We start from the raw sequence: 26,225 nt of genomic DNA on the forward strand, positions 1-26,225 counted from the left end.
CATTTGGCCAAGTTGGATTTGTTTCTCCTCTTCCTCTTCTCCCTTCCCAAGGGTGGTGTTGAGCTGTGTGGCTTAATGCAAATAGCGTTATACAACTGGAATGATTTCTTATGCCCTAAGCTACTTATAATAAAATATTACTTGCTCCTTAGATCAGTTCAGTTCAGTCCTTCATAAGGTGCATAAAAAGTCTTCCAATGTCACAGAACCTGTGGGAAAAGGCTGCTGCTTTTGGTGTAATAGACACACCTAGTGTACTCCTACAGAAATCTTAAGCTACAGGGACACCAATTATTACCAAAAAGTTTCATATTCTGATAGTATTGGTTGATGGACTGTTCTGTAACTATCATCATGTGAATCTAAGTTAATTTTTTCTCTGGCGGCACACGCCATGACTGCTCTTAGTTCCAAGGCTGATAAAATGCAAAGTTGTTTTTTGCTCACTTTTTCATAACTATTAGTATTATATAACATACTACATTGCTAATAGGACTGAGGCATTTCAGAGCACACATTTTGCATTCAGAAGGCCTCAGGTTCAGTTCCTAGTGTCTCCAGTGTTTTAATTTTTTCATGCATAAGGTACTTTGAAAGACCTCTGCCTAAATTGGAGAATTGGTGCCTGTGGAAGAGTTAGCAACATGTATGGATATAGAACACAGCAGTAGGGGATTTGTAAGCCTGTGAAAGAGCACTGCACTTGGGCATTGCTGTTTCTTTTATCTCTGCCCCTTCCCTCTTTGGCTGTATTCCAGGCCATAAGCCTTACCCTTTGATTGCTGGGCCCACCAGACACATGGACTCTTGGAGGTGGGTTTTCATGTTGCAAATTGGGGTTCCCGTGCTTGAGCAGTTAGAGACCACTCCCGTAGAAAGTCCTCTGCTAAATGGATAAATACCCTGACCTTGCATAAGGCTGCTTCCTGTGTTCTGTTATAGGCTGCCTTTTCCTATACCTTTTTTAAGTTATGCAGCTGGAGCTTGTATATCACTTTTTCTCATAAGCCCTGGTCTCATCATTGCTCCCAGTATTTTGGAATCACAAACAGCAGCATTGCATCAATAGACTTTCAAGTAATTTTGTAGAGAGAACCCACCCACACCCACCCCATGCATGTGGAGCTTTGGCATTTGGTTGTCTGATGTGTTTCTTTCATTATAAAAGAAATGTAGAGTTGTAGATTTCAACAAAAGTTTATTATGTTTTGGAGTAACAAAAGAATCACTGCAGTTTTCTCACCCCTCATCCTGTTACACATGTAGAATTGGAAAGGGACCCCAAGGGTCATCTAGTCCAACCCTCTGCAATGCAGGAATCTTTTGCCCAACATGGGGCTCAAACCCACAACCCTGATAGAAAGAGTAACCCTACATCACTGATCACAGTTGAGTGGGAGAGCAAATGTGTATTACTCATTGGTAACAAATATATTCTATAAAAGCAAATAACAGAAAAAATACAGATTTGTTTGAGTATAGAGACAGAAGGAAAATTTAACTAAACAGCTAAATACTTCATCCAAAAATTATATTCATGTTATAAAAGGAAAAAGACATCCTGTCATCTTGACTATTAAGCATCCCAGTGAAGCTACAGATGTTAAAAGTTTAAAAAAGAGGTAAAGGGACCCCAACCATTAGGTCCAGTCATGACCAACTCTGGGGTTGCGGCGCTCATCTTGCTTTATTGGCCGAGGGAGCCGGCGTACAGCTTCCGGGTCATGTGGCCAGCATGACTAAGCCGCTTCTGCCGAACCAGAGCAGCGCACGGAAACGCCGTTTACCTTCCCGCCGGAGCGGTACCTATTGATCTACTTGCACTTTGATGTGCTTTCGAACTGCTAGGTTGGCAGGAGCAGGGACTGAGCAACGGGAGCTCACCCCATCGCGGGGATTCGAACCGCCAACCTTCTGATTGGCAAGTCCTAGGCTCTGTGGTTTAACCCACAGCGCCACCCGCGTCCCTCAAAAGTTTACATGGGTGCAAATTGAACACCATAATTTTATCAGATAGCCCAAGCTAGATGTTCCACGGTGTTAAACTCTATCCAATATTTAGAAACCATATCAGCAATCTTTACCTTGCCTATTTATCATCACTTGGCAGGGGCGGGGTAGATATAAAACTGGGGCGGGATTGATGCAGGCAAATTCAGCGGTGAAGTTTAGATACCCTTAACTTGAAACAAGTCCTCATTGTCCTCCAGCATTTGCTCTAAAGGATATTTGGTTGAGAGCTATGATACAAAATGAAACCTTAGCAGTTTTTAATGGGAACAAAGAAATATACATGAATGCATGGGTACACAGGGTGTAAATGCTGTATTCCAATATACTCTTGCAGCAAGAGAGAACTGCCTGCAGAAGTATACATTATAACACTCGTCCATGCATAACTTTCCATGAAGATGTTTTTCTCAGAGAAGCTGTTGCACAGGAGGATGTTTCTGAAGTTCCCTGTGATTGGAAGAGGAGGCTCAATGAGCTGCTTTTAGGAAAGCTGGGACTGAGAAGGCCCATTGCAAGACAGAGCTGGATGCAAGCTGCTTTTGATCATCCCCATAGTAAGTGCAGTTATTATGTAGGATGAAAAATGTAGTTTGGCAGATAGTTCTAGGATAGCGTTATTCTGAGTAATAACTTAAGCTGTGAGCCGTGGAAGAGCTATAGTTGTTTTAGAGCCTAAAACATCTCATCCCATTTAATAAGGAAAATGCAAAAGAATAATGTATTGGCACAGCATTGTAAGTGCTTTAAAAATATGATTTTTACATATATCTTAAAAGTAGGGGTTGCCAACCTTAAGCCATGGGTACACTTGCATTTTTAAGTGTGTGCTATGGGCTCCAGACTCTGGGCATTTCCGTAGAATTAATCTGAGCCTGGAAAGTACTATAGAGATGATTGAAGGAGTGGAGAAGAGGGCTGCTCTTCCAACATCCTCCTTCAGCTCTGTGTACTTTTCCAAGGGGAGGGGGGAAAGGTGGCCACCCTGACCACCTCATAACAAAGAAGACAGTGAAGGGGAGAGGTCAGAGGTTTTGTGGGTACCAAGGCAAGACCTCAAGAGCATAGGTGCAACGTTTGCAATACATGTGCTAAAGGAATAGTACCTGCCTTTCTTTAGCTGTTTGAAAGCATGGGGTCTCTAACTCCTTAAATATCTGTGCTCCAGTTCTGAAACCTACATACCAGTTGAAAAGATGACCAGTACTGCTAACCTGCTGGAGGAGAAGGGGGTGGGGAGGTGAGATAGATACTGTGCAGCAGTGTGCATGCAGGCCCAGGCCAGGGGACAAAGCTGCCATGCATGGTTCTGGGTCCTGGATGTTCACATACAGCCAAGGGTGTCACACGCTGAGCAGCCTTTTGTGCATGTAGGCCCTGATCCAAAAGGGGACCTGCATGTAGAAGCCCTTGCTGCACTGGGGGAAGTGGTTAAAATGGTTGTGCTTTTTATAAATTTGTTTCTGGACAAGTTGCTGTTGGGTTCCCTTAACGTTGTGAGGAAAATTTAGGCAACTGGTTGGCGCTCCATTTCTTGTGTCGCATTCTCAGGCATGGCAGCAACCTCAGGCTCCTCTGGGGTGCTGTATTCACTGGTCTCATTGGATTCTTTGCTTGGTGGAACAGCTGCCACTGGGGCACTTTCTTGGCTGGGCACAGCAGCATAGGCAACATTCAGTGGTTCTTTATGAGCCACAGTCCTGCAAGACAACAAAGTAAGAGCATTAGTATTCAGAAATTTCATGCAAAACAGAGAAGGTTGTAGTACCTTTGGGGGGTTTTTTATTTGGTTGTTGATTTTGTTATGATTTTATGTATTTGATATTTTATGTGAACTGCCCTGAGACCTTCGGGTATAGGGCAGTACAGAAATTAAATAAATAATAGTAGTAGTAGAAGTAGTAGCCAAATCAATTAAATTTGTCTCTAGGAATAGTTCTCCCTTTTCCTTTATTCCCCAACCCCATCACATTTTTCAGATGGCTCATGGTTTTGAAGATAACAACTCAACAAGCTGCACAGCTACAATGGCTATAAGAAGACAGAATTATAGGGTTGTGTCCAACACAGTGCTAAGTTATAGTACCTTGGTGTATAGTGCAAGCGAAATGTTTTGCTTCAGCAGAATGTTGTAGTGCAACAGAATGCAAAAGCTGATTGCAAAGCCTATTGTGCAATAAAGTCACCAGCAACCTGTTGTACAATAAGTTTCTGCTAGCCCAGCTGTTGCTGTTGTGCTGGATTTCTCTGTTGCACAGCATTAGAACTCACCTGTCTATTCGCAGAAGAGCCCTTGTTCTAGCAGACAGACGGCGGATATAGCCCATCATGTCTGAAGCAAACTTAGAGCAATGCCCTACCTACCCCATGCAGGCAGCAACTACAGCGGGTGGCGCTGTGGTCTAAACCACTGAGCCTCTTGGGCTCGCTGATTGGAATCCACGGAGTTTGCTCTCGTTGTTCTGTCCCATCTTCTGCAAACCTAGCAGTTCGAAAGATGCCAGTGCAAGTAGATAAATAGGTTCTGCTGTGGTGGGAAGGTAAACGGCATTTCTGTTCGCTCTGGCTTCCATCACGGTGTTCCGTTGCACCAGAAGCGGTTTAGTCATGCTGGCCACATGACCCGGAAAGTTGTCTGTGGACAAACGCTGGCTCCCTCGTCATGAAGTGAGATGAGCACCGCAACCCCATAGACGCCTTTGACTGGACTTAACCGTCCAGGGGTCTTTTACCTTTACCTTTTTTTACAGCAGGTGTGAGGAACCCTTTTCAGCCTGAGGGACACATTCCCTCATGGGCAATGTTCCAGGGAAGTTGTGTGCCCGTGGTGGGTGGGGCCAGAATAATAGTGGGTGGAGCAGTTGTTATGACTCTTTTTGAACCTTTGTATAGTGGGCTTCATTCCTGCCACAAATATGCCAGGTTTCTGTACACATATCTGCAAGCAGGAACCATTACTACAGTTCAAATAAATATTTCAGCCAGGGAAAAGAACTGGAGAGGAGCATGGAGCGGAGCCAGTGGGAATGGAGAGTGGCCAGTGGGGAGCTACAAGGGCCAGACAGAGAAACCTGGAGAGCTGCAAAGCTGAGCCCCCAAAGCTGAGGTTCCCCATGCCCAACTTACTGCATTTCACTGATTGCAGCTTTCTCTTTTTTCTTCTTTTCTTTCTCCTTTGAGGCTACAACCCAAACAATTACACCAATCAGAGCAGCTGCCAGAATTGCTGCAATTAATGCTCCAACAATAATGCCACCTTCTGAATCTGAAAGAATAGGGAAGCCAACTCATTTAATATATGGAATGAACTTGACAGATTAGAACCAATGCACACTGAGAAGCCGACGCTCGCCTTCTTCAGATGTGCTCCCTGCAAAGCGAGAAAGGTGGTGCTGTTGGGGCAGTAGGCCCATTGCTGATCTTGGGACCCCAGCAGATGCCCGACCTCACCACCTTCTGGCACTGGCCCCTCAAAAGGAAGGTTAGGAGAACATATTTAACCTTCCCTGCTGTTTATGACTAGCTATCTGGAACACAGCCTAGAATGTTGTTGGTGTTGGGATGGTTCCTTTTTATTATTATTCTTTGGCAGCTGAACGTTTTGAGTAGGTTAACAAAAGCTGGAAATGATTCTGACTCCACATTTCCTTTCAGGTCAGCAGCAATTGATGTTCTTTCAGCAGCTCAGCAGAGAGAAACAGTGTCACCAGTGGCAGCTCAAGGTTTTGGAGGGCCCCTGGGCAACCATCCACGGCCCCCTCCCGCCCTCAGCAAGCCTGCCTGTTCAGTGCAGCAGGTTCAGGAGGCTTTTGTCAGTGGGATGTGCATTCTTGGCAGATGCCTGAGTTTGGCATCCCTGGCTGTAGCACCACATCTTTTAAATGTGTCTTTTCCTGTGTCTGTTCTGTTGTTCTTGAAACCATGCAAAGCACTTGCTCAGCTCAGGTCTTGTGCCAGCCCCAGACATCCTGGAGCAGCTAATATTTGGGAATTTCATTGAATAGCTATTCCAAATATAAAGAATTGAAAGGTTGACATAACTATAGCAAACTCACGTTTTGTAGTGAGGTCGATTTGGCAGGTGCTGTTTCCAAGAGAGTTAATAGCTGTGCAACGGTAGTAGCCTTCTTCAAACTTTGTCAGGTTTCCTATTACCAAGCGACCACTTTGAGGAACTGTAACAAAACGAGAGAGAAGTTGAGGTTTAATTTGTTTACCTAACACATTTATACATTCCCACCCCCACCCCCTTCAGTCAAAAAGGCTGCTAGAGCAGCTTACAAAAATCATTAATAAGAAGGTCCCTGTCCTCAGCTGCACAACCTCAGGTGTACAAGAGCCATTATGCACAAGGAAAGGGAAGAAGTGGGAAAAGTAAGTTCAAGGTGGGGTCAGCTGCCTGTCAATCAGCTGATGTCCTGATGACATCCAGTGACTGAAAGGTGAATGGTCCTGCCCACCTGTCAAAATCAGCACAGGCTGTGGGTTGGGAGAAAAGGGTCTGCAGGGAATTTGTTGGTGAAGAAGAACCATGCAGGACTGAACTCTGTGCTTACCAGATCTCCACTCAATCCTGCCCTCTGCAGGAGTCTGATTTGCCAATGCATTCCCCCACAGGGAATGCACTGGCAAAGAAGGACCCAGCAGGACTGAAGCTTGCCTCTGTGCCTATCAGCTGGTGTCACCCAGTGATTCCAGATGACAGGTGGGCGTGATTTTAAGGGAAATAGATTGGCTCGCAGGCTTTGTTTGGATGGCTGTCCAGTCCCTAAGAAGGGAGAGCATGAGGGGCCCTGCAGTGGCCCACTGGGAGTTAGCTTCTGGACAACAGACAGAGGAGGCATGAAAGGAACTGCAGCACAGTTTTCCCCACTAGAGGGAGATGTTTTGTTTTGCAGCCATTCTTTCTAAATTTGCATCGATGCATATAAATCGGCATGTGCACGTCCTATGCAAACCAGTGCCCTCTCTTCTTCTTTTTGGTTTTCTTCCTTTTGGGGTGAACTGTGGGTGGCCACCCTATTCATGTCAGGTGTCTCATAAAGGCAGTAGCTCAGTGGTAGAGCGCCTGCATTGTATGCATAAGGGCACTTGTTCAATCTCCAGCACCTCCAGGTGGGGCAGGGAATTATCCGCTGTCTGAAATCCTAGAGACCCACTGCCAGTCAGTGTAGGCAGCACTAATCTAGGCTGGCCAACAGGACTGACTCAGTATCCTATGACAGATTGCATAAGAGGAAGGACCCTCTCTACCACACCGGAATGTTCTTGGTTAGAGGCAGTTTTTAAAGTTTCCATGCTTGCCAAAGGGATTTAAAGATTTGTTATTTAGAAGAGAGGGAGCAGCACTTTCCCTTGTGAATGGGGCACTGGATAATATTTTGTGGGCTTCAACTTCAGGAAGGTAAAATGTTAAGCAAGAGTTCCTAGATGTTGAAGCAGGTGAATAGTGGGACTCTTCTGCATAAAGGGATGACCAGCTGTCCTTCTGCTGAGGTTTTCAAGAAAAGGCTGGACACTGACTATCATCAGGGTTATTTTCAGTGTAGAATAAAAGTAAAGGTAACCCTATCATCAGGGTTACTTTCAGTGTAGAATAAAGGTAAAGGTAAAGTTAAGTCAAGTCGTGAACGACTCTGGGGTTGCGGTGCTCATCTCGCTTTACTGGCCGAGGGAGCCAGCGTTTGTTCGCAGACAGTTTTTCCAGGTCATGTGGCCAGCATGACTAAGCTGCTTCTGGCAAAACCAGAGCAGCGCATGGAAATGCCGTTTACCTTCCCACTGGGGCAGTACCTATTTATATACTTGCACTATAAGTACTTTCAAACTGCTAAGCAGGCAGGAGCTGGGACCGAGCAATGGGAGCTCACCCCGTCGCCGGAATTCGAACCGCCAACCTTCCGATTGGCAAGCCCTAGGCTCAGTGGTTTAGACCGCAGCGCCACCCTCTTTATTCATCCCAGATAACCCAAAGCTTCTTGCTACTCAAGAGTTCGGGCAACCACCAGTATTTTTCAGGTGTCCTCTTTAAGCCACCACATCAGGCTTTGCATATTGCCTAAATCAGGGATGGGGAATATATGGCCCTCCAGATGTGCTTGGACTCTAGCCCAAATCAACCCTGCCTAGCATGACCCAATGATGGCAGCTGAAATCCTACAACATCTGGAGGCTACAGTTCCCCCATTTCTGCTGCTCAGAGCCAGCCCACCCCTAAGGCAGGGTGAGGCAGTCACCTCAGGCAGCGGAAGGCCCAGAAGCTCTGCCACTGGTGGTGAAGTGGCACCAGCAGTGGCACCAGCTTCCAGTGAGATCTCTCTAAAATCTCGCAAGATATTACAGTGCATGCCAGATCTCAATGGAAACTGTTGCTGTTGCTTTGCAGGCACTGCTGCACAACCAAGTTAAGAGGGCCAGTCCTGCCAACATAACTCAATACACAGATATTACTTACTGTAGTTCCCTGTCACTTGTACGGCTGAATCTCCTGATACTCTGTGCCAGAGGTATATAGGATCAGGCATCCCCTTTTCAGAAAAGCAGAAAAGGGTGATGGCGTGGCCAATTTCAGTCTCCTTATCTTGAACAAAGCCGCAGTGAGGCTTGGAGGGGGGGACTAGAAAACAACAGCAGAAAAGGCAGATCAGTGAAGTTCTCCCTGAAATCTGTGGCATCGTTTTAAATACGCCCTGTCCCAGTTATTCTAGAACTATCGGCAAGAAATAAAACTTTATTTTTTTTAAAAAAAAATCACTTATTTGATGTTTTCTAAGTTTTACATCACCAAAACATTTAGGATTAAAATAAATTAATTCAGCAGTACGAAAGAAAAACACAGGACTTTTATATATATATATATATATATATATATCATATATATGTATATACCAGCATTTCCCCCCAAAAAACTACCGTATTTTTCGCTCTATAACACGCACCCGACCATAACACGCACGTAGTTTTTAGAGGAGGAAAATCCGTAGGCATGCCACCCGTAGGCATTCCCTCCATAACACGCACAGACATTTCCCCTTACTTTTTAGGAGGAAAAAAGTGAGTGTTATGGTGCAAAAAATACGGTACTTTAGCCCTTGTGCAGTAAAATAGATTTATTTGCATATATGGAGCTGGTAGGGCAGGAGGCAGGAAGCCCAAGCAATAGGAGGAGCCAGAGCCAGTGACAGTCAGGGCCAACTAAGTCTAGTTTTGTCCCCATCTTCCTCCTTGATGGGTTCTGCAAGAGCAACACTGAGACTGAGTGGCTGTAATGAAGAAGTGAGACAGATGCCCAGGGTTGGCTAAGACTGAGATTGGTGGGGCAGTGCCCCATTTGCCATGAGAAACCACCCTCCACTGCTTCAGGGGGCTACTATCACCACCACCTTTTAGGATGGGGTTTTAGGGGGGGGTCGCTAAAGATTTTTATATTATTTCTGCAAACCTTTGTTCCTTCAAGTCAGCTGACATTTCTTCCCCATATAGGTGGTGCTGTTTTGCCTAACATAATGGCTGGCACTCAAGAGAACTGAGTTCCTTTGTAAGAATATATAACAATAATGATAAGGCACTTCTCTGTAAAAAAATATCCAAAGCCGCTTAAGATGAAAGTCACCCAGTAAAAACACTTAAAAAGACTCACATAAAACTGACAGTGTAGTAACAATCAAGAGTCAGCAAAGCAGGTTTTAAAAATTCAGTAAAAAAAGAATGATGCATGTGAAAGAGCCATGGATCACCCATTAGAACCACGTTGTTCTAACATGTTGACTGTGCCTCTTGCAGTCAAAAGATTGCCTAGAAAATAATGTGGCCCCCAGGCTTTAAATCAGCTTCCATCAGCACCAGCTAGCATGGCCAATGCAGGGGTGCTGGGAGTTGTAGTTCAGCAACATCTGCAGGGCCACAGGTTTCAGTTTCAGTTCATTACAACAGACATGGAGCCAAAACAAGGCAATTGAAAAACAAGTGAGAGGTAACAACATGCTTGGTAAAATCCCAAGGTATGCAGAACTACAAGGTGTTAGCAGACCTTGCAGTTTGGATGAATTGTATTGGAATAAGGACTTAAAATTTATGGAGTTCAAAGGCTTTACTCATGCAGGAGCTATTTACAGAATACGTAGAGATAAGAGAGAGAAAGTGACAGACATATTGCTGGGAGAGAGCAGCAAACAAAATGGCTCAGCTTTTAAGGGTAAAGTTAACTTACACAAAGCAAAGATTACAAGCAAGTGCTGGCTAGGTTGCTATCCAAACAGTGCCCTCTTGTGGTTTAAAGTAACACATGCATTAACCAGAATTAAGCATCTTTCTTTGAGCAACCATAGGAGGAACTCACCTGTCCCTGCCTCCAAAATAGTTCAACAAACACTAGACGTACTATAGACCTGGAATGCTATATATCAGCTGAAAAAGAAACATGAAAACCAGGGGACTGGAATGCCAGGGAACAACTGGCTGGAGCCCTGATCAGGAGTTTTCCAGTTAGGATCTGTTAACGCTGAGTCTGAAATTCAACATAGTGTACGAAATCAACAGGGATGGTACATAGAAGAAGAAGAAATAAATAAATACCTAGTACGCTGACAGACATTGTTTTTTCACCCTGGGTATTTGGATTTTCAGGGTTGAAAACTTCACAGGTATAAATACCAGAATCCGATGCCTGCATGTTTAAGATGGTTATTGATGCATTTCCTAGCCCGGTGGCGGCTCGAATGCGACCATGAAACTGTCCATAAGAATTCGAAATGGATCCCTGCCGATAATAAATCTGTAGCACAAAATTTAAAGTCAATCACAGTCATAGTAATGAAATAAGACATTTGTATTTTCTGTTTTTTAAAAAAATACTTAGTTCCAGTATCTCTCTGTTATCTTTCAATAAAGTAAAACAGTTGTAAATTCAAGTCAACAGAGAAAACTAGAGTCATGTTATTGAGTTCCACATGATCACAGCACATATTTTAGGGTTGCCATATTTCAAAAAGTGAAACTCAGGACGCAAAAGTTGTTGAGCTTTTGTTGCTGAGCTGTGTCATTGACACAGGACTTTTCCATAATTCTGGCATCGAGTTGCCAATTGCCAATGTCACACTGATCAGTATAACTGCTTTGCAAAACGTCATGAAAAATAAAGTGAGTTTTCTGCCTCTCTGCTGCCAGCAAAATGCACCAATAATTTCTACTACTTTAAGTAAATAAACTATCAATCCCTGTCACCCAGCAGCAAAATCATTCTATTTACTTTACAGATCAGGTTGATTGTATTCAAAGAAACACTCATGCAAATGAATGCTGGATTGACTATTGCTTATCATCAATGTTATCTAGACACTGCCGTTGACTGAAAACAGGTTGCACCCTAAAACTACCAAGGGATGTTGGTTACTGCAATCAGGAACATCCCCCCCCCCAAAAAAGGGTCACACAACTGAAAGCTGTTGCTTGGGGCTGTTACTGTATATGCAACATTGCATCTCCTTCCCAACTAAAAGGAGTGAAATGGAAAGATTTAAAAGTCACAGGGGACTAGAAAATGGTATAAGGGTGACCCCAGAATGTCACTCTGCAGGAATGATTCAATCTCACACCAAAACTTTTAGATGTGAGCATTTAAAGTAGATTAAAAAGCTTTGTCACTGTAGCACACTCACAATATTTTTAAGTGTGTGTGTGTGTGTGTGTGTGTGTGTAGCAGTTTGGAAATTGATGGGGAAATGCACTGAAATGTGTGGGGTGAACGAAAATCAAATCAGCACAAATGCTCATTGTCATATAACCTACTTACAAACAATTCTGAACAAATGCTCAGTAAAGACCAGATATAATCTTACCTCTGCATAAGATTTGGGCAAGCCAATCAGGGCAAATGCTCACTAAATGGGGTAATCTGGAAAAGCCCTAGCTGAAATGAAACTATGTGAATAATTTTAGGGTAGTTGGCCACCAAAGGCCTTGTTTTCTTCTAAAACCAAAGGCTTTAACTCCTGGAAGAAGAATTGTTTATTATGGCCTCAGATCAATTAGCATTCAGTGCAAAAAGAAAAGATACAACACTTTTTAAAAGTACAATTAAAATGCAAATACATTTTTTTTCCTCTCAAGAAGCCAGCAGAAAATTCTCTCCTGATCTGCACTGAGGCCAGAATTTTTTTTTGCGACCCTCTCAGACATCTTGGCACCTGAAGTGAAACACAAAATAGTGCCACCACCCTGTCAGGGAAGAAAGAATGAGGGAAGATCTACATCAGGAACAAGGGAAGAGGGTTGATAAAGATCTACAATGGGATCTGCTGCTCTTGTGCCTCCTGCCTCCTGAGATGGTCACCTCATGGTCACCTCACCTTGCCTCTCAGTGATAAAAGAGAACGCATTCCTTAAAAGCAAAACAATACCAAATTTCTGGGAGAGAGATTCACAGAAAAGTTATCAATAAAGAGATAATATAAAGGCTTGACTCCTACACAGAGAACTCAACATGGTCAAAATCTGACCATCAGCTAATTCTGCCAGCAACTCTACTCTTTCCTGAGAGATATACGGAATGCATTTCCACTGTAAGTATGTATTTTCTCTGTACAAAAACAATATAAAAAGAGCCTGCTGATCAGAACAAGGGCTCATCTGGTCCAGCACTCTGTTCTCATGGTGGCCAACCAGATGTCCAGGGGGAGACCACAAACAGAACCTAACTACAACACGGTGATACCCAGCAACTGACAGTCAGAGACTAACTGCCTCCAACATGGAGGTAGGGCATAGCTGTCATGCCTAGCAGCCAACCTCTCCTGCAAAGAGAGGTGTACTGGTAATGTCAAAGTTCAGGAGTTCACCATGGCAGCTCCTGTAGCCACAGTCCACAACCCCGATCCACACTATGCCTGACGTAAATTTTGGAGGTCCCTTGGCACCCCCAAGTACAATAAGTCTACCTCAGCATTGACATTACCACCTGCTCCTCCTAATCATCTTTTCTACCAACTGTCTGCATGCCAGGTAGAGGAGTAGCAAGCAAGCAGTCAATGGCATCTACTGCTCCCTCTCTGGCCCTCCATCCAAGCCAGAGATAGATGAACAAATAGGTTGCAACAGGAAAGAGAAGGAGCAGGTCCAGTGGGTCAGCTGCACATGCATTACCTACAAATCCCTTGTGCACATAAATATACACCCCAAAGTAGCAATGCACAGCATCATTAAGTTTCAGCTGAAGGTATTAAATATAAATAAACAAGAGATTACAAACAAATACCACATATGGACGTAATATGACCAAGGGCAGCCCTAAACATAATAAATTGCAATAAGCCAAACAGACCCGAAATCCTTAGCGGTAGAGTCCTACACTGATAGCACTTCTAAGGAGACAAATCCATTCCTTGGTCTTCCCTGGTAGAACCATGGTCATCATAACCTGCTCTGAAACCCAAAGAGCTACCTCTGTTATTATCTATTATGATTGCCCCACAGATTCCTTGAAGGATCAGGGAAGCCATGAGAAGACATCACTATGGCTTTGAACAAGGGTGGAGAACATGTGACCCTCCAGGTGTTGTTTGACCTTTCAGCTACAGGCAGCATAGACAATGGTCAGGGATGATGGGAGCTATAATCCAACAAGAAAAGGAGGGACACAGGATTCTAGAAGAAACCAGTAGCTACAGAAGAAGGCACTAGCCCTTTAATTATCCATCCAGGGGTGAGGGGTGAGGCCCAGGCTATAAAATTCGGCACTTGCACCAGGACACTGTTGAGAGAACTCATATGTTCTGCCTCAGCTGCAAGATCACTAGCTATGGTCACAAAACCCACTTGTAAAGCCTTCTCCAATGTGCTGATCCTGCTTTGCCTAAACTTCCTGTCTGGTTGGACCATTGGGACTACTGACCTCCTGCTTGCATGGTCCATCACCTATACATCCATCATGGTTACTAGAAGACGGATAACTATTGCAAGGTTATATCTGTCCAAACATGGTCATAGTTGGTGAATATCCTGAAGCTGAAAAAAGACACTCTTTGCTACCAAGGACACCTGATGTTCAAGTGACAATTCTGGATCCAAGAGCATCCCCAAGCTATGAGCCTACCTCTTTAGGAGGTGTGCAATTCCATCAATGGCAAGTTGAACACCACAAAACTGTACAGATGAACCACCTACCAACAAAACAAAACAAAAAAACCCACCCACTAACAGTGTTTTGTTAACCACCCACCAACAGTGCCCCATCTTTTCTGGATTGAGTTTCTTCGTCCTCCACCATACCCAGGCACCAGTTCAGAACATCTACTGCCTCTCTTGGATTAGATGATTAAAAGATATACAGTGGTGCCTCACAAGACGAAATTAATCCGTTCCGCAAGTCTCTTCGTCTTGCGGTTTTTTCGTCTTGCGAAGCACGGCTATTAGCGGCTTAGCGGCTATTAACGGCTTAGCGGCTTAGTGGCTATTAACAGCTTAGCTGCTTAGCGGCTTTAAGAAAAAGGAAACAAACTCGCAAGAACTCGCAAGACGTTTCGTCTTGCGAAGCAAGCCCATAGGGAAATTCGTCTTGCAGAACGACTCAAAAAACGGAAAACTCTTTCGTCTAGCGAGTTTTTCGTCTTGCGAGGCATTCGTCTTGCAGGGCACCACTGTAGAAGTGAGTTTGTATTATTTCCCTTTTTAGCATCTGCCAAATCTGTCAATTTCAGTTTCTCAGTCTTAAATTCAGTTTTCTACATTTCTGCAGTAGTTCACTCCCCACCTCCTCCCCCCCAAAAAATCATAAGGAGAAATCACCAGCATTTTAATGACATTTTCTCTAATATACACATTTTTGCAAGCAGTTCCCCTGAATGCATGCTTGTTCGTAATTTTCACTAATATATGCATTTATGTACCCAGTTGCCCCAAAATACACATTTTTGTACATATTGCTTGGTTGCCGAACCACATCACAAAATTTGGAGAAGTGCGAATTTCAAAGGATAGCTGAGTCCTTGACTGCAGATTGTTCTGGAATTAAGTACTTTAATATTCAAATCCCAACTGAACTAATTATCAACTGGGGAACTTTGATTCTGTCACATGAGGACTTGCTGTGACACATTGAAGATTAATTCTGAAATGCAGTCTTAAGACTGTGTGAGGAAGAAGGTTAGAGCTTATATTTGAGAAAACCTAACTCCAGAAACCTGCAAAGAGGATATAGAAGAACATAAATAACAATGCTAGATATCAAAGTAATATGTTATAATGGGCAGCCTTTGGAAAACTCAGTTTCATAATGAAAAATAAAAACATTTCCTTAGAAAGCTAAAGTTTAAATACGTGCATATTACCTCTCATGTGTTATGGAGCAGAAAACTGGACCATGACACAAAGAAACATGAACAGCTTAAGAACAACACAACATGCCATGGAGCATGCAGTTTTAGTAATATCATTCAAATACAGAAAAACTAATAACTAGATATGACAGAGATCAAAAGTTACAAATATAGTGGAAAAGGACGCGGTTAAAATGGACATATGCAGAATCGGTGGCAAGAGGTGACTCAGGCTGATGGAACAAAGCAGTGTTAGTATGGAGATGCTACAATTGCAAAAGACCAAAGGGATGATGTCATGGATGATGGGTGGATGAACTAAGAGCAGGGATTATGTGGATGCAAGAAGCAAACAGCAGAAAGTGATGGAGAGAACTTGAAGAGGTGCATATCCAAAGACGGACTTGAGATGCTGTAGAAGAAGAGGTTTGCCTTACCTTATTAAGCCAGCTACACCTTCCCCGTGCATCTGTTAGGTACACCATCATTTGACAATGATCGATGGTCTTTTCATCAATAAGGTGGCACGGGGAAAGCTGCATTTGAGTAGAAATGGGCTGAGAGATGAGTTGTGACTTTTTGAATGCAAAGCCGATGCTTTGCCTACTGACCTACAGCCCTTCCTCTGTGTGTTTGATTATCATTAAGAGGGAGGGGACAAGTCCAAGTATGAAGGCATTCATAATTTCTAAAGCATCAGATAGACATGGAAGCTTGCTAGCTTAACCTGGTATCTTCTCCCAAAGAAAGTAATCAATCATGTTGGAAAGAAAGGTTTCATAATATGCCATCTAAATTAGGGAGGTTACAGGTATGATGTCATGGTTCATAGCGGGATTATAGTATTGCAGAGGAACATATGAAGCTCCTTATGCCAAGTCAGGCTATTGGTCCATCTAGCTCAGTGCTTCCCATATTTTTGGGCCACCACCATCCTGGTTCCATAAGATCATCAACAATGCCCCTACCCTACAAGAAGCATTATTCAGAATAGTGGTTTGCATAACTCACTAAGAAAGATAATAACACAATAAAAATTCAACACAGTAGCAGTAATAGTCATAAAGGACAAATTAAGTGTTCAATTAAATTAATACATTCACATTACATTCCTTTTTGATTAAATATTTTCATGGCATGGTCAATAAACATTGAATTGTAGCTATACCATTTGAAGATGTCAGCGTCAACATAAGCTATATTCGGTTTTTTAAAAAAATACACTTTTTAATAGCTGTAGTTCCCCAGGAAAACTAACTTACAGGCACAAGTGTGTGTGTGTGATTGATGCACACACAAATAAATATATACTCTGATATAATATTGTAGTTGAAAAAAGAATGCACAGCAAAGAATACTGCATGAAAAATATTTTTAGGCATTTTTACTCATGAAAGCTTAAGGGTGAAGGAAATTATAGCAAAATAGTTATATATAACTACTTAACAAACATATACAAACATCACCTAGTGCAGATGTACAGTAGCTAATTTATAAGAAAATCAGTAGCTATTGTCAATAATCGGCTATCTTGTTACTTGTGACATTTCAGAAGCATAAATACAAACAAACATTACCAAAGTAAATAGCTTTGAAAGAGATAATAACAGTAAAATTTAAATACAAAGCGAGAGAGGGGTTTTGTACTAGGTTCTAGCCTGGTCATAAATAGGTGATCAATGTGCGCATAGGAGCCCACGTTCCTATCACCCCCTTGGCTCTTAGTGTCCTGCCAGGTAATCCCAGCACCCAGGTAATCCCAAGCCCACTTTGGGAACCACTAATCTAACTTATTACCTTCTCGCTCACTATGGAGATTCTAACTCATTGTTGTCTAGGCTGACTGGAAGCCGCTATTCAGGACTCGAACCAGGGTTGTTGTTTTAACTAGCTCTCCCTGGAGTTGCCTGGGATTGAATTTGGAACTTCCTGCATGCAACATACCTACTCAACCTCTGAGCTGAAGCCCTTCCATCTAAACCTCAGGAGAGCAAGTTTAAATCATATTACAACCTTTGGATGTTAGCCTTGGCATTTCATAGCAGAATTATTTTAAAATGCTATTGCAAAACACACTCAGCATTTTGAAAGAGAAAATCTTGCATCAAATAGGTTGTTCCCCTCCCCAACCCAATAATGGTTGTTCCATTATTTCCAGTGGAAAATAGAGACAGGAATCCCACCAAATGACACCACAACAATCCTATTCCCCTACCCTGTTTTTTCACCATATTTGTGGGCATCTGTAGTTCCATCTCCTGACCCCTTGCCTATCAGAGTTTTGCATTTGGGGCTCCATCCCATGACATCAGAAGATCCTGACCCCTGGTTCACAATGGCATGAGACCCTGTGCAAAAATTCAAAGTCTTCCAGAGTATTGTTAGAATAGAATCATAGAGTTGGAAGAGACCACAAGGGCCATCGAGTCCAACCCCCTGCCAAGCTTGTTTTCTGTGTCTGGCCTGATTTTGTGGCGGACCATGGCAAAAATTATCAGGCAGTGCTCACAGGGTGATCATATTAAAATATTGGGTTGTATATTGGGTTGAACAGACCCTGTTGCTTTTTGAATGGAAGTACACAACCTGAAGGCATAGGAGAGCACGAGGGAGATGAGTGGTTGCCTTGGACTAGCATATGGAATTCTTTGGTTGGTAAACTAACCGCACAATCCTAGGCATGTCTTCTGAGAAATGAGCACCTCTGAGTTCAATGGGGTTTACTTCCAGGGAAGTGTGTGCAGGATTGCAACCAGAATGTGATAAGAATCAGTAGCCAGTAAAGTGAGATACAGGGAAGTAGCCAATAGGACCATTCCCCAATCCAACAAGTTTGCAGCCACTGCCCTCAAGTCAGAGCAGCTTCAAGTATTTTATTTAAGGGTATATTTAAGGGTGGAATTAAAAAAAAAAAAGGCATGTAAAATGACTTATGGAAGTAGCTCCCTGCTGTGAACCAAGATTCGCTGCTGTGTCACATGGGAGAGCAAGCAGGGTGGGGCAGAACTGTTTACCCTGGCTTCCTAGCACAGAGGTTGATCCTAGTAACTGAGAGGAAAAGGGAGGGAAGGTCAGTGTGATGTGGGCCTGCACCACCCCACCTCCCCTGCTGCCCCACCCTTCTCCCTCTTGGTTACCAGAGCAACCCAGGTTGGGAGGCCACATAAGCAATGCCTATCCCCACCCCACCCCGTTCCACCCCAATGGCTACTACTGGTCGCATGTGAAATGCTTCCTTCATCTTGTGGCTGCCAGGATGAAGAAAAATAGGGGTTTTGCTCAAGACGGTTAAAGGATTAATCCCTGTTCGAAGTTTATGTCTCCTCCTGCTGTCCCAAGGATGTACCCACTTCCAGGGAAACTTAATTATTGAGTAGAACAGTTTGATCTTATCCTCTGGTGGTCAGAAGTGACAGGAGGGTGCCAGCACTTAGCTGACCTCCTGGTAGCAGAGTTGCTGCTGCGCACTGGTGGGAGGGAGATAGTTGGGAGGTTTGTATTGTGCAAAAGCACCAGTGGAGCCATATGGTGCCCCTGCCAGTGTGTTTGCAGCACATTGAACTCCATGTCACCTTGCCCTGCCCACTCTCCCTCCCAGTAAGGGGCACAACTCCACTACTGTGAGGTCAAAACAATTTTTACATATATTTAAATATTTGGGCCTTCCTTAGAATAACTTAAAACTACATCAAAAACAGCAATTGGCATTCAAAGCTATTGGTAGCAGGCGATACATAACTAAATACATGGCTATATAGATATATTTCTTAAAGCTTCTTACTATTGGACGGTTCTTCGAATTGTGATTGTAGAAGCTCCACTGAATGAACAAACCAGATATCGACATCTCCGTTCTGTATGTGCAAAGAAGAGTGACATTTGCACCAACGGTTGTGTTCACAGCAGTTTGTGGCATAGTCACAATCACACAGCTCACAGGTCCTGTGGAAAGCAAGGCCAAGCAGGTCAATCAAAGGCTGTGAGAAGCCAAGGAAGTAATACACTGTTCCCATATGTTCCTATATGTTCCCTCCATTGCACCATGATCAAAGGTCCTATCCAGGTTTGCTAAGTGAAGTGCTACATGTGGGTAGGGGCTTTTCGGCTGTAGCATCAACTTTATAGACTGCCCTGCTCTCTGGAAAGGTTGGAGCAGGGCTGTAGCTCAGGGGAAGGGCACCTGTTCTGCATGCAGAAAGTCCTAGATTCAACTCCTGACACCTCCAGAAAGGTTGGGGAGTTTCCCCAGTCTGAAACCCTGGAGAGCTGCTGCCTGTCAATGTAAACGATGAAATGAGCTAGGCCTGACTCAGTTTAAAGCAGCTTTGAATACTTAAGATAAAAGGTAAAGGGACCTCCGATAATTAGGTCCAGTCGTGGCCGACTCTGGGGTTGCGGCGCTCATCTCACTTCATTGGCCGAGGGAGCCAGCGTACAGCTTCCGCGTCATGTGGCCAGCATGACTAAGCCGCTTCTGGCGAACCAGAGCAGCGCACGGAAATGCCGTTTACCTTCCTGCCAGAGCGGTACCTATTTATCTACTTGCACTTTGATGTGCTTTCGAACTGCTAGGTTGGCAGGAGCTGGGACCAAGCAACGGGAGCTCACCCCGTCGCAGGGATTCAAACCGCCAACCTTCTGATCGGCAGGTCCTAGGCTCTGTGGTTTAACCCACAGCACCACCCATGTCCCTTGAATCCTTTGAATGCTTGGCTCTTTTTATTTGCCCCATCAAGTTAAAGCATGGCTTCTCGGGGTAGCTTTTGGAAGTCCATCAGGCTGCGGATTCCTAACTCCGTTGCTTTGGTAGTATGCAAGACTCGTCTTCCGCAGTTATTTTATGTTGGAACAAAGATTCTTGTGACTAACAATTAAAGACTAACCATTTTATTATGGCATTACAAGAATAAGTTTGTTAGTCTTTTTATAAGAACTTTGTTCTTTTTGCTGCAATACAGCTACTCTTCTAGAAGATTTACATTGGGCGTTTTTCTCCTTTGTATTATACTGTGCATTTTTATTATGTTTTGAGGTGGTGCCATTTTGGCAGACTAAGTGCAAGAAGGCCATATGGAATTTGAAACTGATTTCCACCCAATCTGAACCTAAAGAACACTGGCATATATAAATAGAAGATACAATAAAATCCCTCCAGGTCTGGAGGATACTTATTGTTCACAAATGAAAGGGACTTGATTTTGGCTAAGCATTTTATATTGTTTATTTATTATAGTCACTTTCCACGGGCACTGATCTGAGTGGTTTTGCCTTTGCCATGCCACTTTGCCCCAGAAAACCCACACTTTTGTGCGAAATCGGCATTCTGCAGAAAACCCTATTGCCATTTAGCACAATACTGCAGATGTTCCCAGAGAAAAGCAGCAAACAGAAGTGTAGATGAGGCCTTAGTTGGATATAACCCACAGTATAAAGATAAAGGGACCCCTGACTACTAGGTCCAGTCGTGACCGACTCTGGGGTTGCGGCGCTCATCTCGCTTTATTGGCCAGGGAGCCGGCGTACAGCTTCTGGGTCATGTGGCCAGCATGACTAAGCCGCTTCTGGCAAACCAGAGCAGCGCACGGAAACGCCGTTTACCTTCCCGCCAGAGCGGTACCTATTTATCTACTTGCACTTTGATGTGCTTTCGAACTGCTAGGTTGGCAAGAGAAGGGACCGAGCAACGGGAGCTCACCCCGTCGCAGGGATTCGAACCGCGACCTTCTGATCGGCAAGACTTAGGCTCTGTGGTTTAACCCACAGCGCCACCCACATTATATTTAAGTCTAAATAGGCATGGGCATTCATGAGAGCTTGTGCCAGCCTAATATAAATGTTTCACCTTATAACAATTGACTGGTGTCGTTTCACAAACTACTTTTGAAACTCAGTTTTCTATGAGACATACAGTACAGGTTCTCTGGATCCAGATTATAGGTTAGTAATTAGGTAGTTCAGTCTTCCATGTGTATTAACTCAGAAATAGGGATGGAGGAGGAATTCAGTTCAGCAGGCCAGGATTATCAAATACACAGTTTCAAATGCAAACTGAAACACAGTGATCCTTCAAAATTAACACCTGAATTTTGCAGTGCAGTTCCCCCAACCAAACATGCTTACAAAAACTGCATATATTAGAGGAAATTGTGTGCAAAAATGAAGAAATTGGTGGAAATAATATACATAAATGAATGTTTGGTGGAAATTGTGTACATTAATCAAAACTGCATTTAAAAATATCTATATACTGTATGAAGAAATTCACACTAAAGTCCTGGTGAATTTTCACAAGCACCTTAAAAAATATCAAATTGCTGTAAAATGTGACTTAGTGGTCAAATTTGACGTAATGGTCAAATTGCTGTAATATGTGGAAAACTGCATTTAAGATTAGAAAAATTAGAAACTGAGAACTGAAACTACAGATCTCTCCGTCCCTACTCACAAATCCCACTGCATTAAATGGATCTTACTCCCACGTACTCCAACACCCTCTGAATTAGTAATCTCCGAGTTTTAGAGATACTTTTCAACAGTTTAGAAAAAAATCACACAGTTATCAATGTATAAGAAGTCTTTAAGCTGTGGAAAAATTATTTTTGCTTTAGCTCTATTCCAAAATATATATTGCCTGTGTTGACCACAGTCCAAAAAAGATAAGCCCTTTCATTCATGTTTAATTTCAACTGCTTTATTGCATGAGTCTTACCTGCGATTGCTGCTAGAATTACAAGTATCTTCAACATGGTTGCTGGTGTCTTCACAGGCCCAGAGAGAAAGCGACGCAGATGCTGTTGCATGAAACAGCAAATCCCAACTGAGGACTTAAAAAAACATGCTCTAAGTTTCATTTTATCAGGTAGAGGTATTGGTAAGTCAATAAAACTTTTTTGTTTTTCAACTTTATCAGATTCATAAGACTGTTCTCAGGGTAGCTAGCTGTATGATTTGTTTAGCTGAAATCATTTCATTGGGTGTGTGCTGTTGGGATATGTGTTAATAATAAACCCAACAATTCTGTAGTGCACACAGGGCGAGATTTTACCATCATTATTCATGATGAGAAACCATTTCTGTGGCTACTGTACAGAATTTTAGTTGCATTTCACTTGAGATGCAAGCTTCTAACTGATTACACAGATTCCAACAGAAGAAACAGTCTATGGGCCAAGAAGGGTGGTCATTACCATCTGGAGTGAATAAATGAGCTAGGCTCTCATTGGGAAATAAAAACACCCAACCTTAGTTATGTATAAAATAGCAAAAAACAAAAACAAAACAAACCCACATAATATACAGTTTGGAGCTATACCTTTTGCCTAATTTGGACCCCAGAGGTCTCAAATTCACTGGAAAACATCCATAATGTATTAAAATAATTTGGGGGAGCATAATTGAAAAGACACAAACAGACAGTGCAAAACCAGTAAGTCTGGCCCAGGGGAAATACATTCTGCCCCCCACCCCAGAGTTTCATTTCCCAGTCTTTAGATACTATGTATTTTGGCTGGGGTTTTCTTTTTTACAAAGAAAACATAATTAAGGTGGTTTTTGGTGAAAGCTATTCATTACAGATGGCCAACATGGCTGATAATTCTACTATGACCATATACTATCAAAACAAGGGTACCTTGTTTATTTACTCCAGATGGTAACAACCACCCCTTTCTAGAGCCCTGAACCCCAGATCGTTATAGCTGCTGGCTGATGTAACCCCAAACCATGGGCTAGCAGTATGTGAATGAGCCTACCATCCTCTCAAATTTGCATCCTCCCATCCTCATGTATGGCCAGAAGGTGGAGCTTTTGCCTTTCATTTGAGTTAACGGCAGTTTGACATTTCACCTGAACCAGGGATTGCTGTTTAATACCAACAATCCAAGGGTTGTGTAGATGCAGAACCTTTTTCAGCCAGAAAACCAAATCCCCTTCTGGGCAACTTTCTGGGAGCCAGAGGTAAAGACTGGCAGAACAATTCATACAAATTTTACCATTGAATAGTAGGCTAGTTTTCACACTGGCCTCCTATTCCCCTATCAGGCAAGCAAGAGATCAGATTTCAAGGACATATTCCAGCCAGGAACAGACATTCTCAAGCACCGTGGGAAACAAAGCGAGTGAGGGTTATGGTCTGGGGAAAGATGGTGTGAGTGGGGAGCGGACAAAGTCTGCAGAGATACCCAAGGATCAGAAATAGAGGCCTAGAGGACAACATTTAGCCATCAGTTCTGATGTTCTCTGCGGCTGATGCAGTACTAAAACCATGATTTACAGTTATGTCTGAGCAGAGCTTTGTGTCTCGCCACTACCTATTCCTTGAAAAACAAACAAATGGGGGAGGGGACCTATCCAGTCTAGTAATTGAGATCTGGTTATACCAAACATCTTCCAACATTTTGTAACTGGCTATGCCCCTGCACTGCTGTTTTGTGGCCTCATAATTTTCAGCCCTTTCAAGTGGGCCCTGGAGTTAGAATGTTTGAGGACCCAAATGGATGGGGGCATGGGGGGGTGGAGAGAGGAATGTCAGATGGAGAAGTCTGAGGGAGAAATAAATAGCCAGATAAGGTGGATTTCATTCTTCCCCTTCTCCCTGATGTAGAGCTTCACTCGTCCCTTCCTCTCTAGTGGGGAGATGCCATTTCACACCCTCCAACATTTCTCCAATTAAAATAGGAACATCCTATTCTACGTCAGGAAGCTTCTGATATACTTCTGTCACCTTGAGCCAATTAAAAGCTCTCCGCCTGACCTACCTCACAGGATTGTTGTAGAGGAAAAAATGTGTGAGGTAATGGATCGTGTACAACACCTTCCACAGACAAACGGAATGAAATTAAAATTTTAGCTATAAGCTGCCTTGAATCCCTGCCAGGGAAAAAGTGGGATATACTACTAGTAGGAACAACACCAACAACAACGGAAATTGAGAATGATCAGGAACATACCAGAGAATAAATCCTATTGAACTCAGTGCGACTTACTTCTCAGTAAATGTCAGCGTCACGATTTCCTTTATTTAGTGCAGGCATTTTATTTTCAGTATCTACACACATACGCCCCCTCCCCCATGCCACTTTAAATTGTTTTCTGAAACATGGAGGGAAAGAAAAAGAAAAACAGGGACATTCTAGGGTCAAATCAGAAACCAAGATGGTTTCTGTAATTCCTGTCCCTGGAAAATTGGGACACTTGGAGGGCATGCTATTTTGTGGTTCGTCTCAGGTGCCAAAATATATTGTGCCAATTGCACACTCCTGTACATAACTATGTAAGTCCCACTAAGTTCAGTGAAGCTTACTATCTGTTAAGTTTCAGGCTGCAGCCCAAGTTAAATCATTGCTCATTATCTTCTTTGCCAATAATCTAAGAATGAAGTGTCTCCATTCATGCTTATAAAGGAGAATACATAAATTTACTGTAAAACATGAAAATATGATACATTTGTTTCTATGTAATATTTTTGCTTTTAGCTTAGTGAATTCAAACATTAAGGCTGCAGTCTAAACTCCACTTTCAATAAGACTTCCACAGAATTCAACACCTCTCTATTCAATAGAAGCTAGCTCTGAGTAGGTTTGGTTAGGGTTATGCGGTAAAATCTCTACCCTGGTTTTCTGGTCTTCATAGAGTTGGCAGGAAGGAAGGAATTAAGGTTGGAAAGGAGCTGATATTTGCCTCAGAACCCTCAGCCAAACAGAAGTTATGAGGTCTGCCTAATGAATAGAATATGTTGCCCCCCTTCCAAACCCTAGGTCTCTCTTGAAATAATGCTGCGTCATCAACAGACCCAAATCATTATTTTCTGAAACTGACTCTCTACCAGCCAAGGCTTTCTCCAGCTGCTGGTGCAAGGCATTAACAAGGAACATTAGCTGGTGCCTGCAATACACATTTGAGAATATGCAGCTGGTGGCATGGAAACACTATCTCAAGATAGGCTGGAAAATTAGCTTCAGTACCAGGCAGTGCATGTTAACACATGAGTCAACACCAAACAAAAGGAAAAGGCCAGTGCTTAGTCACCTACATTTATACACTAAATGCAAATACAGTGAGCCTTCTGTAGAAGTAGAAAAGCATGGTCACTCTCACCCAGGAGAAAAGGAAGGCCCTTAATCCACATCCAGACACTGCTAGTTCTAATCAGAGTAGGCCCATGGAAATTGATAGGCATGACTATTCAGACCATTAATTTCAATTAGGTCTGTTCTGAGTTGAACTTAATTGGGTTCAACCCATGGCATTTCACAGACAAGCCAGTTGCAGCATGTGTTTGCAGACACCTTAATAAATTAATTCACTTGTTCCGTTGTTACTTCCCGCAATGTCTTGAAGTTACTTACAAAAACAAACAAATACAATACATACCCCACATAAATATTATCTTTCAGTTTTAATGGCAGACTCAACGCTAATAATACAGGGGGGAGGCATTAAAAGAGGATTAGATAAATTTATGGCGGATAACTTGTTTTGAGTTATTTTTTAATACTGCTTTTAATGCCATAACCCTCCCTGGGACCCTAGGGTGAAGAGCAGCAATAAAGAAAGAAAGAAAGAAATAGCCAGTGGTTACTAACCTGATGAATACGGTCCGTCTCCACTATCGCATGAGGGGTGCTTCTGAGGACCAGAGGATGGAAAGAAACCGCAGGAGCCAAGAGTGCAGTTGGGCTGCAGTTTGGCTTGTGGATTTCACTCAGCGTCTGTTTGTCCCTTAAATGAACAGGATGCTGCACTCTTTTTTGTTCTTACGTATAGTGTTTTTCTTCTTCTTCTTGATAACCTTGCGCAGTACTGTAACTGTTTCATGGTTTGTAGACTAAATAAACTGACCCTGACAATACATATCTATGGAACAATTGTGACATGCTAAAAGTGTTCATCCGCAAAAGTTGATTA

The 26,225-nt window shown here is 43.0% G+C and overlaps 1 protein-coding gene across 2 annotated transcripts; it reads right to left on the reverse strand.

Annotated features, from left to right (window-relative positions):
- Positions 1-1,178: 1,178 nt before the first annotated feature.
- On the reverse strand, positions 1,179-26,039 carry VSIG1 (V-set and immunoglobulin domain containing 1). 2 transcript variants are annotated; one of them, XM_080991303.1, is made up of 9 exons: positions 25,904-26,039; positions 22,030-22,144; positions 19,102-19,262; positions 15,758-15,856; positions 10,585-10,783; positions 8,465-8,626; positions 6,066-6,185; positions 5,137-5,275; positions 1,179-3,710 (listed from the first exon to the last, which is right to left on the reverse strand). In XM_080991303.1, the coding sequence occupies exons 2-9, from the start codon at positions 22,118-22,120 to the stop codon at positions 3,518-3,520; spliced, it is 1,164 nt and encodes a 387-aa protein (XP_080847429.1). In that variant the 5' UTR covers positions 22,121-22,144; positions 25,904-26,039; the 3' UTR covers positions 1,179-3,517. The 2 variants fall into 2 exon arrangements, with proteins under 2 accessions (XP_080847429.1, XP_080847430.1); XM_080991304.1 differs by lacking the exon at positions 15,758-15,856 and having other exon boundaries at positions 25,904-26,032.
- Between the last annotated feature and the right edge of the window lie 186 nt (positions 26,040-26,225).

This window comes from Podarcis pityusensis (genome assembly GCF_964106645.2).
Source record: "Podarcis pityusensis genome assembly, chromosome: Z".
Lineage (NCBI taxonomy): Eukaryota > Metazoa > Chordata > Lepidosauria > Squamata > Lacertidae > Podarcis > Podarcis pityusensis.

What these genes read in the sequence shown, in the direction of transcription:
- VSIG1 (XM_080991303.1), bottom strand. Translation starts at nt 22,120, where the DNA reads ATGCAACAGCATCTGCGTCGCTTTCTCTCTGGGCCTGTGAAGACACCA. An exon ending in AATCGACCTCACTACAAAAC is followed by an intron (nt 5,276 to 6,065) that starts GTGAGTTTGCTA and finishes CTATTCTTTCAG; the next exon opens with ATTCAGAAGGTGGCATTATT. An exon ending in GCTGCAATCAGTGAAATGCA is followed by an intron (nt 3,711 to 5,136) that starts GTAAGTTGGGCA and finishes GTTGTCTTGCAG; the next exon opens with GACTGTGGCTCATAAAGAAC.